The sequence below is a fragment of the Papaver somniferum genome, chromosome 2 (genome assembly GCF_003573695.1).
Source record: "Papaver somniferum cultivar HN1 chromosome 2, ASM357369v1, whole genome shotgun sequence".
NCBI lineage: Eukaryota > Viridiplantae > Streptophyta > Magnoliopsida > Ranunculales > Papaveraceae > Papaver > Papaver somniferum.
Genome location: NC_039359.1, coordinates 16085022 through 16107903, shown reverse-complemented (window position 1 = coordinate 16107903; position 22882 = coordinate 16085022). Strand labels below are relative to the sequence as shown.

At 37.8% G+C, this 22882-nt stretch overlaps 1 protein-coding gene across 1 annotated transcript; it reads left to right on the top strand.

Annotated features, from left to right (window-relative positions):
* The first annotated feature begins 266 nt into the window (after positions 1-266).
* LOC113347004 (nitronate monooxygenase-like) lies at positions 267-22370 on the top strand. The gene is made up of 6 exons (XM_026590575.1): positions 267-578; positions 686-898; positions 1122-1217; positions 7149-7294; positions 7385-7610; positions 21782-22370. Exons 1-6 carry the CDS (start codon positions 447-449, stop codon positions 22106-22108), a joined length of 1140 nt encoding a protein of 379 aa, XP_026446360.1. The 5' UTR covers positions 267-446; the 3' UTR covers positions 22109-22370.
* The last annotated feature ends 512 nt before the right edge of the window (positions 22371-22882 follow it).

Sequence of the window (22882 nt, the reverse complement as noted above, 5' to 3'; positions counted from 1 at the left end):
ATAGATATAGGGAAAATTTGGAAGAAATAAAATACTTATCGGACTCCTGATGGGCTTATAGATAGAGGGGGACATATTTATTGTGTGATAAGGATATTTGTAAAGTCCATCAAAAGTAGGGACAAATATTCAATTACCACACTTCCTTTTGGGTAAGCATTAAATCACGTGGTATAAGAAGCCACTGCCCACGTGCTCGTCGTACCCACCACCTTACAAGAGTCTCACTTCAAATGACCTTTTCTTAGGATCTGACCTTTCCAAGTAGAGAACTAAAACAAACTAATTTCAGACACATATAAAAAGAAACTGTCTCCTTTCGCGACAGAAGATCTATAATGAAATCCACTGATCAAAGAAAGAAGATAGCTAGAGAGAAATCTTACTAAGAAAGTGAGAAATCTTCTTGTTAATAGCTAGAGAGATAATAGAAGAATCTTGAGAGGATGAAATTTGGAGGGATTCTTGGGTTTGAAAATGGAATCATCTTAGCACCCATGGGTGCGGACGTCTCTGGACCTGAGCTCGTAGCTGCTGTTGCCAACGCTGGGGGGATCGGTCTCATCGCTAGCCCTGTTGTATGATGAAAATCAACTAGCGTTCTCCATTTCTATCATCTAAACATATATTAAAAATTCGATTAGATGAGGTTTCTTACTTTGATTCTTTTTTTGTTGCTGTGTAGAATGGGTATGAGATGATGGTGAAAGCTATAAAAGATACTAGAAAGATGACAAAGAAACCATTTGGAGCAGGAATATTGTTGGAATTCGATCAAGAGAAAACAATCAAAGCAATATTTGATGAGAAGTTGGCATGCATGGAAGTATATTGGGGTGATTTTCCAAAAGAAATGGTTGATGAAGCTCATAAACATGGCGTCAAAGTCATCCACCAGGTATCATTACTCATTTAACACATGCTTTGTTTTTTATTTTTTTTTACTAATTTAACCATTTCTATCGATAAATTAGAGACTAATTCATACGAATTTTTTTTTTTTTTTTGCGTCCATGTTTAATGTTTACGAATTCAATTCTAAAGGTTTAAGATTTCGTTTCGGACTATAATACTTAAAAATAATTAAGTAATTAATGTACTTGGTTAATAATCAATTTTAGGTGGGATCCGTGAAGGCAGCTGAGAGAGCAATAGCTGCTGGAGTTGATTGTATTATAGCTCAAGGCGTCGAGGCTGGTGGCCATATTGCTGGTACAGTTAAGTAACAAAACCACATCCCCTGTGGATTGATTGCAGGGTGCTTTTTTTAATTAATTGCATTAGTGGATGCTTCTCTATGCAAGAGCGCTAGCACTAGAACTTAGAAAAATATCCTAGACGTGATGATAAATCAAATCGTAAGTACTAGATTGATCAAGAATCTGTCCCCAACAAACACAACCTATGAGACATAGGGTGGGACTCGTTTAGAATCTCTCCTATCACAATGTTAAGGTTATGTCTATATCTACCATTGGATCTCACTCGGAATATTTTACGGATAATTGTCAGGCAGTCTAACACCACTCAAATAAAAACATACTGGTCTACCTCACGTACGCGGATAAGACACTGGACTGCAGCGTGCTAGTCAGAGATTAAGAGAAAAAACTAGTCAGAAGATTCAAAGAACAAATAATCATATTTTCAATCAATGATTTTGCACATACTTTGTTTAATCCCGAAAATATCCTGATGAGGAAATCAAGGACAATTACACAGCCACTTACCATTAACATTGAGAACGTAAAATGCCAGGATTTTTTTTTTTTGGGAATCACTGAAAACCGCGGAATAACGGATTTTGAGATATTACGATGAATAATAAGTAAACCAAGCACAAGTAACTATGAAAATACGAGAAAGATAAATCAACTCACAAGACACAAGATTTATAATGGTTCGACCAATACATACAACGTGTATATATTGTCTACGTCCACTTTGAGCTGCACCAACTCAAATCCACTATGAAGAAAAACGATTACAACGACGTGTGAATCCCAGGAAACCCTTGGTTATACCGCAACAATTACCCGAGACGATAATCTTGTCTCTTGTTCCTCACCAATATGCTCTCATAACGAAACCCTACCTTTAGCCCTAAAAGCTATACAAGAAATCTCTCACCGATCTCTAAATCGTTTTCTACACAATACAATTCTACAAGGCCTAATTACCTATTTATATAGGTTACAAACTTGGCCACCAAGAATTATAACCGGTTTAGGAAACCCCTTTCCTAAAATATCACGGCTAACTTTAGGAAATAATTAATTAGTCTTCAATTAACTAACAATCTCCCACTTTAAAGACTCATTTATCGTCTTCAGTTCTCCTTTTCTTCAACTTTGGATTGACGGTGCTAAAACATTTTCATGTCAGTGCGGCTCCCCTCCCAGATCCTCATTCTGAGAGACCATAAAGCCTTGCATAGCTTTAGCGTGTCTGATGTAACTCCCTTGGTAAACATATCTGCCGGATTCTTCGAACCAAGAATCTTCTCGAGCTTCAACTCTCCTTCTTCTAAGAGATCCCGAATGAAATGATAACGAATATCTATATGCTTCGTCCTAGCATGATAGGCTGAGTTCTTGGCTAAATGTATAGCGCTTTGACTGTCGCTAAACAGAACACTATCTCGTTTTTCCTTTCCCAACTCATCTAACAAACCTCGTAACCAAATCATCTCCTTGCTCGCTTCTGTTACTGCTACGTACTCCGCTTCCGTAGTAGACAATGTCACCAACTTCTGTAAACGTGAGTTCCAACTCACTGCAGCAGACCCCATAGTATAAACATAACCGGTCGTACTTCGCCTTTTATCTACATCTCCTGTGAAGTCTGCATCCACATAACCCCTCAAGATAGAACCACCTTTTCCATAACACAATGGTACGTTTGTGTTACCTCTCAAATACCTGAGAATCCACTTCACAGCTTCCCAATGTTGTTTTCCTGGGTTGCTTGCATATCTACTCACTACTCCCACTGCATGTGCAATATCCGGTCTCGTGCACACCATGGCATACATTAGACTCCCAATCGCCGAAGAATATGGTACGTTAGCCATGTACTCCTTTTCTTCATTTGTCTTCGCACACTGCATACTTGAAAGACGAATTTGACTTCCAATTGGAGAACTAACTGGTTTAACATTCTCCATATTGAACCTTTTCAACACTCGTTCAATATAATCAGCCGGACTAAGCATAAGTACACCGTTAGCTATGTCTCTTATGATCCTCATACCAAGAATCTGCTTTGCTTCACCAAGATCTTTCACAGCAAACTCACTTGATAATTGTTTCTTCAAATTCTCAACTTCTTGTAGAGATGTTCCGGAAACCAACATATCATCCACATACATTAATAATATGATGTAGTCAGAACCGCACCTTTTGAAGTAACAACAATGATCTGCATTACACCGTGAGTAACCACCTCTATGCATGAAGTTATCAAACTTCTTGTACCACTGTCTCCGGGCTTGTTTTAAACCATACAAACTCTTCTTTAGCTTGCACACCATCTCTTCCTTTCCTTTTACTATGAATCCTTCTAGCTGCTTCATGTAAATTTCTTCATCTAGGTTACCGTGAAGAAAAGTTGTCTTTACATCCAACTGTTCAAGGTGGAGATCTTCAGAAGCCACTAGACTTAACACTACTCGAATAGTAGTCATCTTCACAACTGGAAAAAATATCTCGTTGTAATCAACACTAGGTTTTTGCTGGAAACCTTTGACAACCAACCTCTCCTTGTAGCGAATATCTCCATTTGCTTCAGACTTCATCCGATAAACCCACTTGTTATGCAACGCCTTCTTACCTCTTGGTAATTTTACTAACACCCAAGTGTCATCCTCCTCAAGTGAATTTATCTCATCTTCCATAGCAAGTTGCCACTTTCCTGAATCATCAGCCGCTAGTGCTTCTTTAATATCTTCAGGTTCACCTCCATCCGTAAGTAATAGATAATTCAGAGCATACCTTGGGTTTGGTTTTGGAGTTCTTGATGATCTTCATACTTATTGTGGAGCTATAGGAGTAACTCCTACTGCAGCAGAAGTCCCTTCTTGTACTTCTCCGCCATCAGCAACATCGTGCTCTTCTTGTACCATACTTTTTACAGAAACATCATCAATATCGATATACAACTCCTTATCGATGTTGCTTGATCCGACATCTTCAACTTGTGTCTTATTCTTGTCCTTGTACAGCTCATTCTCATTAAAAGTGATGTCTCTACTTCTAATAACTTTGTGACCCTCGTAGTCCCAAAGTTTATACCCAAAAGTGTCATTTCCGTAACCAAGAAATATAAATTTCTTTGCTTGAGCACCTATCTTAGACCTTTCACTGGGGCTAAGATGAACATAACCAACACAACTAAAAACTTTCAAATATGAAAGATTTAACTTTTTGCGGGTCCAAACCTCCTATGGTATCTTCATATCTAATGGACTACTAGGTGTCCTATTGATTAGATAAGAAGTCGTCTCTGTTGCATATGCCCAGAAGGTCTCGGGAAAACCAGACTGCAACCTCATGCACCTAGCACGTGCATTCAACGTCCAATTCATACGTTGTGCTACTCCATTCTCCTGTGGCGTCCTTGGAACTGTCCTCTCCAAACGAATTCCATTTGTAGCACATAACTGTAAGAATTCTGTTTTATCATACTCACCACCGTTGTCTGACCTTAGACACTTCAACTTCAAACCAGTTTCTGTTTCAACCAAAGCTTTCCACTTCTTAAACACTTCATACACTTCGAACTTATTCTTCATGAAGTAAAGCCACACCTTCCTTGAGTGATCATCGATAAAGGTGACATAATATTGGAACCCGATGTGAGATGCAACATCAATTGGTCCCCACACATCAGTATGAACCAAATCAAGTTTCTTACTTTTCAAGGCTCTGCCGTCTCTGCTGAAACTAACCCGTTTTTTCTTTCCAAGAACACAGTCTTCACAAAAACTCATATCAACAGACTTCACCTTAGGTAGATATCCTCCCGAACATAGAATCTTCATGTTCTTCTCACTCATGTGCCCTAATCTTCTATGCCATAAGTTAGTATCTTCACCACTGCTAGACACTGCTAACGTAGTTCCATCTGAAGTCCGGTATAGAGTACCGACTCTAACTCCACGAGCTAATACCATGGCTCCTTTCTTCACTTTCCAATTGTGTTTCGTAAGTACAACTTCACAGTCATCATCACAAACTTGGCCCACAGACACCAAGTTTTTCTTCAAATTTGGAACGTGTCGTACATCCTTCAATTGCCATGTCGAACCATTGAATTTAAAGATCACATCACCCAAACCAATGATGTCGCATGTTTCACCGTCACCTAAGAATACTTGGCCATGGTATCCTTCTTTATAAGAGATCATAATACTCTTATCACCTGTTGCATGGAAAGAAGATCTCGAGTCTATAATCCAAGACCCATCTTGCTTGTCCTCAAAGAGTAGTAGAAAACCTTTTGTAATCACCTTCTTGTTATCAACAAGGACCTTCACCGGTCCCGCAGCTGAAACTACGTTGACCTCTTCTTGATTACCTTTGTTTCCACCATTATTAGCACCTTTGTTTTTCGGACAATCGCGCTTTTAGTGTCCTACTTTCTTACACGCCCAACACTCAACAACACCTCTAGTCCTGGATTGAGATCTCCCCTTATACTTTCCTCTAGACTTCCATCTAGATTTGTTGTTGTTGTTCCTATTTGAACTCCTTCCTCTATATTCTTCCTGCAAACTTAAGGCCGAGATTGAAGCACTAGAACCATAACCTTGTTCCATTCTTCTCTCCTCTTCAGCAATTAATATTTGTTGCACATCATCAAGTTTCAACTTCTCGCTCCCTGCAGAATTGCTAATGGTTGTCCTTGCAGTCTCCCAACTCTTTGGTAATGACGACGACAACCGTAAAGCTTGAACTTCATCATCAAAAGTAATACTAACTTTTGAAAGTTGAGAAATAATTGATTTAAACTTCCCAAGATGTGTTGAAATCACTTCGCCTTCTTTCATATTCAGATTAAATAGTTGTTCACACAACATAATCTTCCCCGAGGCTGATGACTTTTGATACAACTTTTCAAGTTTATCCATAAGATCCTTCGTACTAGTTTCCTCTTGTACATTAGTGTAGACTTCCTCCGTTAGACATCTACGGATCACGGCTACACACTTGCGATCAAGAGTTGTCCATTCATCGTCTTTGCGTGCTCCCTTTTTCGCAACTCCACCCAATGGATCAGCAAGGTCTTTCTCATGTAGGTAGTCTTCGATCTGAGACTTCCAAAACGCAAAGTTCTTCCCATTAAAAACTTTAACCCTAGCTACCGTACTTTCGTTATTATCACCCATAACTCCCACTCCAATCGTACTACGATAAACCTTAAAGCTCTAACCCAAGATCTGACACCCGTTGTTAGGATTTTCTTAGGGAATCACTGACAACCGCGGAATAACGGATCTTGAGATATTATGATGAATAATAAGTAAACCAAGCACAAGTAACTATGAAAATACGAGAAAGATAAATCAACTCACAAGACACAAGATTTATAGTGGTTCGACCAATACATACAACGTGTATATATTGTCTACGTCCACTTTGAGCCGCACCAACTCAAATCCACTATGAAGAAAAACGATTACAACGTCGTGTGAATCCTAGCATACCCTTGGTTACACCGCAATAATTACCCGAGATGATAATCTTGTCTCTTGTTCCTCACCAATATTCTCTCACAACGAAACCCTAGCTTTAGCCCTAAAAGCTATACAAGAAATCTCTCACCGATCTCTAAATCGTTTTCTACACAATACAATTCTACAAGTGCTAATTACCTATTTATATAGGTTACAAACTTGGCCACCAAGAATTATAACCGGTTTAGGAAACCCCTTTCCTAAAATATCACGGCTAACTTTAGGAAATAATTAATTAGTCTTCAATTAACTAACATAAAATAGGTCCTATTCTCTCTCCAAGTCGGGATATATTTTGGGAATTTTGCTTAGTAAATATATAATTTTCGATTCCCGATCCTTTTCCTTGCTTGATTTGAGATCATCAACAGATTGGTTTTAGTAACTCAAGTTAAATTGCATATCCAAACAGGTTTCACTGGTGGCATTGGTACCGAGAATAGTTGATGCTGTCGGGGATAGAGGAATTCCAGTGGTTGCAGCTGGTTCGATTAGCGATGCTCGGGGTTACGTTGCTGCTCTAGCACTCGGTGCTCAGGGTATTTGTGTGGGTACAAGGTATGTGTGGCAGTATATAGCATCCTCATCAGACTTTTTCAACACCTATGTACAACTTTTGAGGGTTTATTTGTTGCATTATATTCCAAGGTTCATAGCTACACATGAGGCATATGCAAATGAATACTACAAACAACAATTGCTATATTACAGTGAAGATCAAACAGACCGTACTGATTTGTATGGACGTTTCACTTGGAGAGCACATGTACGCTGTTTGAATACACCCTTTCATCAAAACTGGCGTAACTCAGCAGATACAATTGAGAACGATGAATCTCAACCTATCATCGGAAAATCAATTATCTATTCTGAAGTAAGTTTTTCTTGCCGATTTATGATTCTGCTCAATTTAGTATTGTCACAGTTTTAAATATGATTTCAAATTTTGTTAGCAGAAAATTCATTATAAGAAATCCCTTTAAACTTTCAAGTTTGTCATTGTCCATACTAAGGCTGCACATGGTCCGGTACGGTCCGGTTCTCCTATGAAACCGGTCCCTGTACTTGGTGTTGACCGAGACTGAAATTTGAGGACCGGTACCTGGTAGGTCCGGAAAGTGTATAAAAATGATGCGATGAAAACGGGCCTACAGTAATACCGCAAGTGCACGGTCGTCAGTTGTAGCTCGTGCAAGTACGGGTCGATCCACAGAGATTGGGTGTGTTTCGGAAGTGTTTTAGCTAATTGGGTTCCTAGATTTGCTTTGGGTTTAGAAGCCTTTTGGCTTAAATGGGGTTTTGAGTGCTAATGGGTTTGAATGCCCTTTGAATGAATTGGGCTTAGTGGTTTGTTAAACATAAAATGAACTGAGCTTGGGCTCAGTTATATTTAAAGTGCAAATGGGCTTTGGTTCTAGAAACTGGATTGAGCTTTGGGCTCAACAGTTCAACTATGACTTGGGCTTAACATTTCACTAGGCTTTGGCCTTGGTCTTACAGTTGGGCTCAAATTGTTCTCTGGGTTTTTGGAAGTGAACTGTGAGTTGGGCTCAGATGGTTGGGCTTAGTAAATGGAGAGCAAAGCAAGCAGCAGGAGCAAGAGCTGCAGCAGTTTGGCAGCAGCAGCTGCAGAAAGGCAGCAGCAACAGAAGAATTGGCTTGGCTGCAGGAGAAGAAGGGGCAGCAGCAGCACTTTGGCAGAGCAGCAGGCAAAGAAGTGGCAAAACAGCACAAGGCCAAGAAGAGGGAAAAACAGTGCAGCAGCACAAGTACTGCAGCAGCAGTTGCAGCAATAGAAGAAATGCAGCAGGGAAAGCAAGTAAGCAGTGAAAATGCAAAACAGAAAATGCAGGTAAACCAAACAAGTGGAAGGAAACAAGACTAACAGTTGAAAATGGATTTATGGATGGGAACTAGGGGTTGAATTCACTCTAATTTTTACTGTGTATTTTCCTATAGGAAGTTAAACACAACTATGGTATTATTTCCAAAGCACTAATTGTCTTTCTACAGCACAACTAGTCAAGGGATTATGACTTCAGCTTGAGTTGCAGCTTATCAGCAGCTCATGAACCTAACTACAAAGCATACTTGGCATACATTGTGAAAGTGAGGTGATGATGAGCTAAGTTCAGTATTGTCCTAAACTTGTTTAGCCTTCTAGAACAATGTGATCAATGTACTACACAGTAAGACAATAGAGCTTCATCTAGTCCCTAGCAAGGTGATTTAGAACATGACAAATATTATACTAAACATAGCATTCACAGTGACACAACAATGAGTCTAACTAACAACAGGAGCATCACACATTAACATTAACAGTGCATTAACAAGAACACATTTAACAGTAACAAGAGAGTCTAACATGAACACACACAAACAAACATTTAACAATGGCAAACTAACATGACAACAAATGCAACTAAGGGTGAAAATGCAACTAACAGTTGAAACTGAAATTTAACAGGACAATTAACAGTGCAAGAACAATTGAAATTAGGCTAACCCAAATTGGGTGGAAACTTGGCTAGTCCAAGAACAGTTTTTACATCTCACATCACTTCCCTTTTATACCCAAATTATCAAATTAGGGTTTACACCCCTTTTCCCCAAATCAGAAAATTAGGGCTTTTTTAAATTACACAAAATTTACTTACAAACTCCCAAAATTTGCTCGACCCATGCCTCCTCTAGTCCTTGCTGCTCTTCCTCTGCTCCTATTGTCCCCTAATTTCGAGTTATTTTACTCACCCAAAACCTAGGGTTTCAGAGGTTGTGAGATGAGGAAAATAACTAGGCTAGGGATATGGGGTGTTGTCGGTGAAGAGATAGTAGTGGCAGTGATGGAACTGGTGGTGGTGAAGGAAGCGACAGCGGCAGAGAGGGGAGGTGGTGGAGTTGCAGAGCTCTGCAACTGTCGGTGAAGGAGATGAAGTTTTGGGAAGGAGGGAGTGTTTGGGTGGTAGTATAGGGTTTGGTGCTAGGGTGTGAAGCGGGATTATCTGAAGTTGATGAGCAGCGATCTGGTCCGTAGGATGTGATGGTAGGTAGATCGACGGCTAAGAGAGAAGCAGTTTGTAGCGACCGTTGGATGCGGAACACAACGAAGTCAACGGTGCTAGATTAGGTTAGGTGCTGTAGTGTTGGGCGGAACCATCAGGATTTGATGCACAGTGATGAGGTGACCGCTGGATTCAACTACCATCTAATCTGAAGGCTTGGAATTTCAGCGCTGTGGTGCTCGGCAGAGACTTCCGATTTTGATGCTCTATGAAGGAGCGACCGTTGGATGCTCCCGAGAACTGATCTGATGGCTGAGAACGGAGGCGCTTTGTATGTAGAAAATGAGGTTGTGCGCACCATTCTTCGCGGCTTCCTTGCGTAATTCCTCCGGCTTTTCACTACTTTTCTGCTCTTTCCGCTCCACGACTCATCCGAACTTTATTTATTACCTAAAAAGCAAAATTAATTAATAAAAATATTTATTCTTGAACAATGAAAATACAGAATATGGGATAAAATGTAGAATTAATGCATAAAAGATGAGTTAAAATGCCAACAAAAAGGGATAAATATATACAATATTTGGCACTCATCAAATACCCCCAAACCTGAATTTTACTTGTCCTCAAGTAAAACAAACTAAGGAAATCCTAACTATACCACTGTCGCTGGTCTCGAATGCATTAGCGTATGCACTAAGCCTTTTAAACCACTAAGTGTCCCTAGTGGACGAGTTGAAGTCTCGTGAAGGTTTACCAGAGGTGTGCCTACAAAACCTAAGGACAAAATAAGCTCAATTCCATCAAACGTGACATGTGCAAAACAGTTAAGCTCACAGCAAATGGAGATGTCAATCTAGCTATCGAAGGCACAATCCTAGCACTGATAACAAATAAGGACATGTGATAAGAGTGTAAAGTGTATCTACACATGTGTAAAGAAAGATCTGAAGTTATGACTACTAATCACCAAGAGATAGTTTCTCAGGCTAAGAACTGAGGTCGAAATCAGCTAGCTGTCCGGACTTTACGAGAATTGTGAATGAGTTGGAGGTATTTCACAATTTCTCGCGTTGTACATCAATGGCATACACCCTCCTTGTTTATTACAAAAAACAACAAAATGACTATTTACATGACTCTTATTTACATTGACTAATCTCTTTTTATTTTGGAACAAGAGATGATGGAATTGATAAATACTTGATTTTTTGGTATTTTCTGATTTTTTTTTTTTTTTTTTTTTCTGAATATATACATCGTTTTTTTTTTTTTTTTTTTTTTTTTTTTTTTTTTTTTTTTTTTTTTTTTTTTAACAAGGAAAACACTTTTGATACATAACAAGAAGAAACAAAAATTACATGACACTTTGCAAGAGGTAGCCCTTTTTGATGCACCCAGTTAAATTCGATGGTTGTCTTTCTTAATGTAACCTCCACCTTCTATCCCAACCAACCAAAGAACAAGCTAGTCAAGTTTCGTTCAGTATTCTAAAGTGATTGGCAATCGTAACTTCCTATCCAACACCTTGAAGATCGAGGCCATACATGTATTGGTAGATCGTGCGCGTGCAAATTTCTTATCACAATGTGAATTGTGCTAGAATCAGGGTGCCTAAATATCTAGACTAAGACTCCTAATAAAAATACATATTTGCACAAGAGTCAACATTTCAAGGTAAATGAGCTCCATTTTTATGATTTTTCATTTTTTTAATTTTTTTGAATTTTGAGTTTTTTAATTTTTTTGGAATTTTTCACTTTTTTTCAAAAAGAAGAAGGAGTTCGTTTTTAATTATAGCATATTATCATGGTATCTACTCTATACCCCCAAACCTAAACTAAACATTGTCCTCAATGTTTCAAAGTATGGAAAGAATTAAAATGCAACATATGGAAAGGGACATGCTAAGTAGAGTAAAAGGAGAGAGAATACCCGATTTCGGCGAAAGCAGAATTAAAACTCCGTTATTCAAGGCAAAAATCCAACATATTTCAGCCGAGATCATATTGGATTAGCAAAATATATACAAAAGGAACAAAAGGGTTTTTAAAATTTTATCTACTGGATTATATACAAAAAATTCACCATACACTAACAATCTAAAGAGTTGAGGATCAACCCAAAAGACGAAGTGTATACATTTCAACAGCTTCACACAATAATAACAGGAAAGAAACGCAAGTGAAACTGTGAAACAAAATGAGCTACCCCCAAACCTGGATTTTACAGAAGATATAATTTTGAAAACAAAATCGCGCAGTTTCGGGGGTTCATCATGCAAAAGGTCTAGCTCGAAATGAACTGTGCTAGGGACGGGCAAACATGCTAATTCCAACTGTGGTTCCTCAAATGTATTATACTTAGAAGCAAAATAGTCCAAGAGGACTTGGGAAGCACACAGTTCCAAACCTAGATTAGGAATTTTCAGAAAAATTGGTTTTACAATATTGGTACAAACCAAATCTAGGTTGGGTGGAAGGCCAACAGATTGTGACTCATGTAGGAGAATAGGTGCGTCATTATCAATCAAATCAAAATCTCCTAAATCATCTACACATGTCACATCATGCTCACAATCATCAAACAAATTGGCAAGATCACAATCAGAGTCATCAACATCATCAACAGATTCATTCTCATGCATCGGCAAATCAGGAGAAATATCACAATGTGACCTAGGTAGAGAATCAGACACATCAAATATATTTTCATGCATATTAGTGTCTACAGAAGATTCAACTATTCCTATGTCATGCTCATCTTCACAGAATAATTGTACGAATCCCATGTCAATATCAAAATCATATGAATTACAATGAGTATCAGAAAAAACAACATTCATGAAGGTCGAGGGCGAGAAGCCATATGTTATTGAACCAACAGGTTCCACAATATTTTCATGTTCTTCTAACACATCATCATAATCATCATAATCATCATCATGGTAGCATGCATATTGGTCCTCATTAAAAGTGGTGGTGTCGTTAGTCGATTCATGTTCCTCTAAATTAGGTTCATATTCAACATTATTTATATGAATGGGACTAGACACTTCATTAGGGACAACATACATTTCCTCATGAATTTCCTCCTTTGTAGGTGAAGCAAAATCTGATCTAAATATGCCTGAATTCGTGATGTAGATCTATCGAAGTTTTGCTCACTGAGTCTGAAAGCTTCTGTGGTGGAGTCTAAATTCATGGGAGTACAAAATTCTTCATGTTCAAATTGTGGTGAATGGTACATGTGTGCATGGTCATTAGGGTTTATAAAAGATTGATCGCAACCCTCAAAGGATTGATTATGGTCCCAATGACTACCATTCTCACAATTTATGGGCATTTCATACCTTGGATTTTCTCTAGATTGTCTAAAATTATGCAAAATATGACAATTCTCAACAGGGTGGTCTAAACTACCACATGCGGGACATGCATAGATTTCAGGTTGCCTAAGAAAATTAGATGTGACAGATTCCTCATGTGATTGCATTTCTAAAGCTGCGATTCGAGCTTCTAATTGATCGATCAGAGATGATTGTGTGAGTGAGGCACTAGCAAAATGTTCATTTTCACGTTGTGGCGAATGATGCATGTGTGAATAGTCATTAGGGTTCATGTATTGAGGCTCGGGACTTTGAAAATGTCCATAATAATTCCTATAACTATTGACATCATGGTCCGTGGGAGGTTCATAACGTGAAGTTTGTCCATACGCAAGTTCTCTAAGGGATTATTGTATTCCCCAACTGTAAAAAAGATCTATACATGATTGGGCTCAAAAGCTAAGTAACTATGTTACAAAGCCCAAAATTGGTTTTTAATGGGTTTGGATTTTGGGAAAAATTGGTTTTTATGGGTAACATTGGTTTTGTCGGGTTTGAAAAGAAATTTGGTTTTTAATGTTGGGAGCAAGATAAAATTGGTTTTTTAAAATCTGGGAGCAAGTAAAATTTGGTTTTTTTTTTTTTTTTTTTTTTTTTTTTTTTTTTTTTTTTTTTTTTTTTTTTTTTTTTTAAAAAGAAAATAAAATTTGGTTTTTGAATGGGAGCAAGCCCACTGTTTGTTTTGTATCTGCTTTGGCTCCGCTTGGTTGAAAACTTTTGGTGGAACTGAGTCCAAAATCGGCCTAGAATTTGGGTACTCGGCCCACTAAGGAGTTCAACTAGCGTGATCGGTTACAAGCTCAGCTGGGTTTAAACCCAGAGTCCAAAATACAAGTCCAATGAAAGAATTTAAACAAGCCCACAAATTAAACAAATACAAGCCCACAAATTAAACAACAAGCCCAAAAATAAATTATTACAAACCCAACAGAAAAATAAAAAGCCCAAAAAATTGGGTTAATTATTACAAGCCCACAAATAAAAAATTGGAAGCCCACAGGTTGGGTTCTCTCAATGAATGGGTTTAGGCTTACCTTTTAGCACAGCCTAGCTGCTCTGATATTGTTGCAAAAACCCAGTTGGGTTTTGGTTCTTTTCCTTAGTGGCGTCCCAGCAGAGGAAAAACAGGTTCAGAATCAGCAGGTCCAATAGCAAATGAAATGAAGCAGATGCAGATGCAAATGCTATGCAGTGAAATGCAAAAATAGCTAACAAAACAACAAGAAAAACACAGCACCAATCCCCGGCAGCGGCGCCAAAAACTTGGCAGGCCAGGAAATGTGTATAAAAATGATGCGATGAAAACGGGCCTACAGTAATACCGCAAGTGCACGGTCGTCAGTTGTAGCTCGTGCAAGTACGGGTCGATCCACAGAGATTGGGTGTGTTTCGGAAGTGTTTTAGCTAATTGGGTTCCTAGATTTGCTTTGGGTTTAGAAGCCTTTTGGCTTAAATGGGGTTTTGAGTGCTAATGGGTTTGAATGCCCTTTGAATGAATTGGGCTTAGTGGTTTGTTAAACATAAAATGAACTGAGCTTGGGCTCAGTTATATTTAAAGTGCAAATGGGCTTTGGTTCTAGAAACTGGATTGAGCTTTGGGCTCAACAGTTCAACTATGACTTGGGCTTAACATTTCACTAGGCTTTGGCCTTGGTCTTACAGTTGGGCTCAAATTGTTCTCTGGGTTTTTGGAAGTGAACTGTGAGTTGGGCTCAGATGGTTGGGCTTAGTAAATGGAGAGCAAAGCAAGCAGCAGGAGCAAGAGCTGCAGCAGTTTGGCAGCAGCAGCTGCAGAAAGGCAGCAGCAACAGAAGAATTGGCTTGGCTGCAGGAGAAGAAGGGGCAGCAGCAGCACTTTGGCAGAGCAGCAGGCAAAGAAGTGGCAAAACAGCACAAGGCCAAGAAGAGGGAAAAACAGTGCAGCAGCACAAGTACTGCAGCAGCAGTTGCAGCAATAGAAGAAATGCAGCAGGGAAAGCAAGTAAGCAGTGAAAATGCAAAACAGAAAATGCAGGTAAACCAAACAAGTGGAAGGAAACAAGACTAACAGTTGAAAATGGATTTATGGATGGGAACTAGGGGTTGAATTCACTCTAATTTTTACTGTGTATTTTCCTATAGGAAGTTAAACACAACTATGGTATTATTTCCAAAGCACTAATTGTCTTTCTACAGCACAACTAGTCAAGGGATTATGACTTCAGCTTGAGTTGCAGCTTATCAGCAGCTCATGAACCTAACTACAAAGCATACTTGGCATACATTGTGAAAGTGAGGTGATGATGAGCTAAGTTCAGTATTGTCCTAAACTTGTTTAGCCTTCTAGAACAATGTGATCAATGTACTACACAATAAGACAATAGAGCTTCATCTAGTCCCTAGCAAGGTGATTTAGAACATGACAAATATTATACTAAACATAGCATTCACAGTGACACAACAATGAGTCTAACTAACAACAGGAGCATCACACATTAACATTAACAGTGCATTAACAAGAGCACATTTAACAGTAACAAGAGAGTCTAACATGAACACACACAAACAAACATTTAACAATGGCAAACTAACATGACAACAAATGCAACTAAGGGTGAAAATGCAACTAACAGTTGAAACTGAAATTTAACAGGACAATTAACAGTGCAAGAACAATTGAAATTAGGCTAACCCAAATTGGGTGGAAACTTGGCTAGTCCAAGAACAGTTTTTACATCTCACATCACTTCCCTTTTATACCCAAATTATCAAATTAGGGTTTACACCCCTTTTCCCCAAATCAGAAAATTAGGGCTTTTTTAAATTACACAAAATTTACTTACAAACTCCCAAAATTTGCTCGACCCATGCCTCCTCTAGTCCTTGCTGCTCTTCCTCTGCTCCTATTGTCCCCTAATTTCGAGTTATTTTACTCACCCCAAAACCTAGGGTTTCAGAGGTTGTGAGATGAGGAAAATAACTAGGCTAGGGATATGGGGGTGTTGTCGGTGAAGAGATAGTAGTGGCAGTGATGGAACTGGTGGTGGTGAAGGAAGCGACAGCGGCAGAGAGGGGAGGTGGTGGAGTTGCAGAGCTCTGCAACTGTCGGGTGAAGGAGATGAAGTTTTGGGAAGGAGGGAGTGTTTGGGTGGTAGTATAGGGTTTGGTGCTAGGGTGTGAAGCGGGATTATCTGAAGTTGATGAGCAGCGATCTGGTCCGTAGGATGTGACGATGGTAGGTAGATCGGACGGCTAAGAGAGAAGCAGTTTGTAGCGACCGTTGGATGCGGAACACAACGAAGTCAACGGTGCTAGATTAGGTTAGGTGCTGTAGTGTTGGGCGGAACCATCAGGATTTGATGCACAGTGATGAGGTGACCGCTGGATTCAACTACCATCTAATATGAAGGCTTGGAATTTCAGCGCTGTGGTGCTCGGCAGAGACTTCCGATTTTGATGCTCTATGAAGGAGCGACCGTTGGATGCTCCCGAGAACTGATCTGATGGCTGAGAACGGAGGCGCTTTTGTATGTAGAAAATGAGGTTGTGCGCACCATTCTTCGCGGCTTCCTTGCGTAATTCCTCCCGGCTTTTCACTACTTTTCTGCTCTTTCCGCTCCACGACTCATCCGAACTTTATTTATTACCTAAAAATGCAAAATTAATTAATAAAAATATTTATTCTTGAAAACAATGAAAATACAGAATATGGGATAAAATGTAGAATTAATGCATAAAAGATGAGTTAAAATGCCAACAAAAAGGGATAAATATATACAATATTTGGCACTCATCAGTACCCGTATCTGTACTTGGTGTTGTACCTGTCCGGTACCGGGTTTTTCCCTAATTCAACAATATTCATCTAACAAGTAATAACCTACACAGATGAAAAACGCAACCAGCAAAATTTTAAGGGCAATTCAGGCCATATTTCGGCCTATTTTTCTTCAGTTTTTCATTGCATTTCACACATTTAGATCCTAACATCTAAGCAATTTCAAGCATTCAACAATATCATCTCATACTTGCAATTACATAAACTTAGCTTTCCAATCACCTGATTCACCACCAGATCTCCTTTTTCCACTCAAACCCATGAACATTAGGACCATTCTTCTCTGGTTCTTTCATTCTTTATTGCAGCAACATCACCACCACAATGCAACTTTATCTCATCTGAATCTTCTATACCAAATTGACCCATGTAATTCATTATCTCTATATTCATCAATTGTAGCAACAACAACAACATCTCATCGATTGAACCTATCATCTTCTTTACTAATTCTCAATCTAACTCAATCCCAATCTAAATTTCATCTCAGAGACCCCAATTTTTAATCAATCAGCTTAAATCTCAACAGCAGCAACTTTGTATTCTCTATGCAAATTGAAACCCTAATTCCTTCTCTCTTAAGTTCCTTAATTACTCATCATCATCAAGACAATTAAACCATCAGCAGCTGCAACCTTCTTTGATTTTTCTCGTTCATCATGATTGATGACATTCTTCCTCTTCGCTGATAAAGATTTAGCTTCTGCATCTGAGACAAAATCATCTTCGATGATCTCCTTCTGTTGTTCATTTTGGGATCGAGATGTTCACAGCAAATAGATGAGATTAGCAGAGCAGGAATCGAATAGACAAAACAAGGGAAAAGAGATAAATCAATATTCAGCGGAGCATCGTTGGGTTCCATGGTTATGAGCTCTTTTTTACTAGCATGAGCTTTAATCTCTCCATCCGTTTCTATCTCCTTCATGGTTCCAGACTCCAGAGTGGTTGTGTAAGATTGAATCTCCGTGGAATCGAATAGAGGGTTTATAACATAATTCCATCTATCTATTGTCACTAGATCCGTTTTTTTATTTTCATTTAAAATCTAAAACTACAACTACATATTCAATAAGTTACCCAAAAATTAGTGAATGAATTACCGACTGTGGAATTGTTGTTAGTAATTGATGGTACTGGTGGTGGTGGTGGCGGAGAAGAAGGTGGTGGTGGTGGTGAATCTGATAGAGACTCACTGTCAGGAATGGTGAAGAAGAAGAAGTGAACCATGTTTTTCAGTTCTGAGAAAACAAGAAGAAGACAAGTTGTTTACTCGATAGATAAGAATAAGATGAGTATATACCTAGGATCTATGGCCATGATTACTTCTAACTAAATATCTAACGTCTATTATTCACCAGGACTTTCAAGCCGGTACATACCGGTACTTCCCCCAGAACCGGTCCCTGTACCTGGTGTTGACCGGGACTCCGGTTCCGGTCCATGTACCGTTAATTCCGGTTTCGATATGGTTCTGGTCCGGTTCTTTCGATTCCAAACCGGTACAGGGACTCCATACCGGTTCTTGTGCAGCCTAAGTTCATACAGATAATTGTATACAGATGAAGGCAAAGTTAAGCAGGCCCATTTTGGCAACTAAATATTTAAAGCAAAGACTGCAGGGTCGAGGATTTTCATTTAAAATGAAAGATTAGCAAAATAGACAATTTGGTGTTATTATATATGGGTAAAGTGAAGATCCCTTTTCCCCAAAACTCAACCAAACACTAGCTCATTTGAATGAATGTGCAAAAAGGAAGATTATTCGGCAAATTAGCTGCCTCTCGGTAGGTTGCTAAGACAGAAAAAAAAATCCACGTTCAACCCAACATTATTATACTACAAAATAAATAAATAAGATAGATTCAAACTATATTAATCAATCAAAAACCTATGCATAAGGAGTGAGGATTCATGGACAATCTTATGTAGACACTATCCATACAAGATTGAACCAACTTTTTGTATGAACCAGTTTTTCTTTAGAGTCCAAATGACAATGACTTTGAAGCCAATATTTTAACGATACGTTCCTCTTGTTAAACTCTAGATTCCTACCAAAAATGAACACGATTCGACATACCAAACCTCGCCACCAATCAATTTTAATTTTGACTGTTAATTTTTAACGGTTGATTTTCAAAGTGGCAGATGGTGGTGTTATCTGTTTCGAATTGTGCTCATTTTTTGTGGTGTTATATGTCTCGAATTGTGCTCATTTTTGGTAAGAATATAGAGTCTTATAAGAGGAACGTATCATCAAAATATTAGATTTAAATTCACTGTCATTTGAATTTTGCGGAGAAAATAACAAATTCTATATGATAGTGTCCATCTAAGAACGTATCATCAAAATATAAGATTTAAATTCACTGTCTTATGAATTTTACAGCGAAAATAACACAAATCATGTATGCTAGTGTCCATATATCCTCCCTCTATAACAATTTTGCCAAGTCTAGTAGATGGACAAACTGGTTTTCTATTATATTAACATCAAATATTAGAATTTTATGGCACAACTAAGGTGTTGACGCCTCACACTTTTAATTTTACTTAAAAAACAAACAAAAAAGTAATAACATATATAATGAAAATGTACTATTAAAAAAAATTGATTATTTTAGAACTCAAAGTAGTGACATAAGGTTTTTCTTTAGTTCGGCATTTTGTTTTTTTGTTTTGTCTCTCGGTTGTTTAGAGTAGATACAAGAAAGGTTTGATTCATTTTCGTTTAGAAAATAGTGTTTGATTTAAAACAACTTTTTAATATGTTTTTGAATTTAATAATCATGTTTAATTTTTATAATGGTTATCAAACATGAGGAGGGATCCCCTTACACTTTTATTATCACACTATCTCACATGTTGGACGTCATTTTTGCGAGTAAAAACTAAACCGTAACAGATTTGAAGCTAATATTTTTGGGACATGTTACTATTATAAAGCTTTACGTTCCTACCAAAAATGAGCATATTTCGAGACGTACAACACCGCCATCTACTATCTTGAAAATGAGTCGTCGAAAACCAACGGATTTCTAGCCGTCGAAATTAAGACTGGTAGATTGTGAGGTTTTATCCAACTGCCCATAATATAAAATGAGATAAAGTAGGGAAAAGAAAACTAAGAGTATCTGCAATACTAGGGCTGGAGGTCATCGTATGTGAAGGTCTACATTATACATTTTTATGGAGGTCATTCACGTATGGGCAAAAGAAACAAAATTAAAGTCTTTCAACACAAAAATCATCTTTAATTTTCAAGATTTTATCCAACAATTTCTAAATTAACATGGAGACAAATTGATGATGTGGACTTAGACCCAAAGTTATGGAGAAGGTCTTATTTAGACTTTCTCTTCCACCCCCATATAACCATGTCACATTTCCCAAGGACCTTAATTAGGGTTGACCATGGTTCGGTTTTCAACCCATACTAAACCTATCTAAACCGACAGAAAAATCCAAAAAATTATAGACGGAAAAATCCAAAAACCAAGAAATTCAAAAACCGAAAAACCTATTTTAGGTGGTTGGTTTGACGTTACAAAAGAATCAAAAACTTAAAAAAAAACAAAAAAAAAATCTGAGAGTAAGTACCAAAAAAACCATTATAAACCAAAACAATATATAGCCTTATGCTTCAAAAATATATATATATATATATATAACCTTAACTTCTATATTACACGCTCTAGTGACCTAGACTTGTAGTTGTAGTTCCATTACTTTTCAACAACAAAAAAGAGAGAAAAAAAAAGCAAGACTATCTCAGAGAAGAAGGCTGAATCAAATGTTCTTCTTATTGAAGTCGTGTGAAATAAATATTTCGAAAACACCTATATGAACCGCAACATAGTTGATACGTAACCTTTTTTTTTTCAATTTCAACTTCGATGTGAAATAAATTTGCAGCGGGAGACTAAGAAGAAAGATCCGACGGGAAAGGCTCAAACCTTTTTCCCCCAATCAGTTCTTTAGTCGTGTAGTATCTATATTAATGTTTGTTTATAGTTAGGAAACATAGTTAAATCAGGAAACCCAAGGGATCGGATGGAAGTCTATGTAGAACATATAACGAATCGATATGCACCCTGGGACGCAAATTTTAAGGGTCGGATTTGTAAGGTTACACACACCACTTCTTTTTATAATAATTTATTGTATTGGGATATGATTTGTTTTAGTCATTTCCTACAGGATGATTTTTGTTTACTTATAATAAATTGAACCTAACAATTAAATTTTGAGTTATAGTTAATAAAAATCGAAATTGTAATAAAAGCCAGAAAAAACAGAAAAATAATAAACTGATAGGAAGGTTTTAAACCGAGAATGGTTTAGGTTGGTTTTGGTTTTTCATATGAGACACTGGTTTAGTTTTTGGGTTTGGCACAAAACCAAGCCAAACCGAACCACGGGCAACCCTAACCTTAACCCTTGCGTCGAAGATGAAATTCTGATAAAAAAGATCTTAAATATTAAGTGGCATATTTTCTTATAACCTCCACCCTTAGCATTGTAGATGGATAAACGATAGAATATTAGCCTTGCTAGCAAAAATATCGCCCGACAGATGTTGCGTTTTGATGTTCAAATCCATAAATTTATTAATTTGACTATATTTTGGTGATTTGTTATCCTATAATGGGAGCAAAATAGACAAATATAATAATACCAGTTCCAGTTCTGAAAAAATATAGCTTTTGCTTCACCTTTTTTAAAACTGAGGTACACAAATTAATAAAAGGAAAAAAAGTGGATGTTAATGGTGTTGGTTAATGTTGAAAAAAAAGTGGATGTTAATGGTGTTGGTTAATGTTGTGATACAGGATATAATTCTTCGGCGATTTGCGGGTCAAGTTGCAAATCCTACTACAGTTGGTAAGCTAGCTGATATGGTGATGTTAGCAGGACAAGGTGTAGGTCTAGTGAAAGACATTGTCTCAGCCGGTGAAGTAATTAGAAGATATGTAGATGGTGCAAAAATCATTATACAAGAACTAAATAAAAATTATTTACCTGATCCCGGTGTCAGCATACAAACTTCTTGGGATGACTATCACTTTGTTAAGAAAGTGGATGACCACCAAAAAGAAGAAGACGAAAAGGATGGAAGAGAAGAACGTTGGGCCTGGGTTAGGATGTTGTGTTTCTGAACAGGTTCGAATGTACACTCAAATCTACAGAAAAACAACAACCGCCCATTATATGGGTTCCTATTTCAAAAGGATAAATAAAGAGTAGTTTTTTTTCTTCTTGTGTATAGTTTGATTGTGTGTTGATTTATTTTTTTTTCTTTATGGAAAAAGATCATATACTAAACTAGCAAATATAGTACAAAAGATTTACAAGATCATCTTTATCAAAAACATTAGTATCTATGCTAAATTTGTGGACTTTTTGTCGCAAGTTATCTGACATGTGTTGTACCTTTTTAATCCTTGCCTCCTTTTCAATGTAGTCCGCTGCTGAGTTATTCTTCCTCTTAATATATTTCACTTTAGCTAGAGGTAGATCGCCCAAGATTGTCCTTATTTCTTGCAAGGTATTTTCTGCTGACCACGAAGAATCTGTGCTTACCTTGTTTAAAATGTCTGCCAACACTTTGCAGTCAGTTACTATGAACACGCTTGATAAAATATTTTCTTTTAAACCACGTAACAACCTTTAATAAGGATTTTGCTTCTGCGTGGAAAGCTGACGTTGCGCACTCCGAATCCGCAGATAGGTGCATGAAAGTCTCTTCATCAGCTGAATATAGAATGAAAGCATATCCCATCGATAAATCCTCTTTCTTAAAGGAAGCGTCAATGAAGGTTATCCAATCTGAATTTAGGTTGGACCAAGAGTAATTGGTTGTGATTTTCTTTTGAGTTTTCATATTATTATGAAGGTATTTGACGGGGAAGAATGTAAGAAACCATTGATTT

What these genes read in the sequence shown, in the direction of transcription:
- LOC113347004 (XM_026590575.1), top strand. Translation starts at nt 447, where the DNA reads ATGAAATTTGGAGGGATTCTTGGGTTTGAAAATGGAATCATCTTAGCA. An exon ending in GTGGCCATATTGCTGGTACA is followed by an intron (nt 1,218 to 7,148) that starts GTTAAGTAACAA and finishes ATATCCAAACAG; the next exon opens with GTTTCACTGGTGGCATTGGT. An exon ending in GGTATTTGTGTGGGTACAAG is followed by an intron (nt 7,295 to 7,384) that starts GTATGTGTGGCA and finishes TTATATTCCAAG; the next exon opens with GTTCATAGCTACACATGAGG.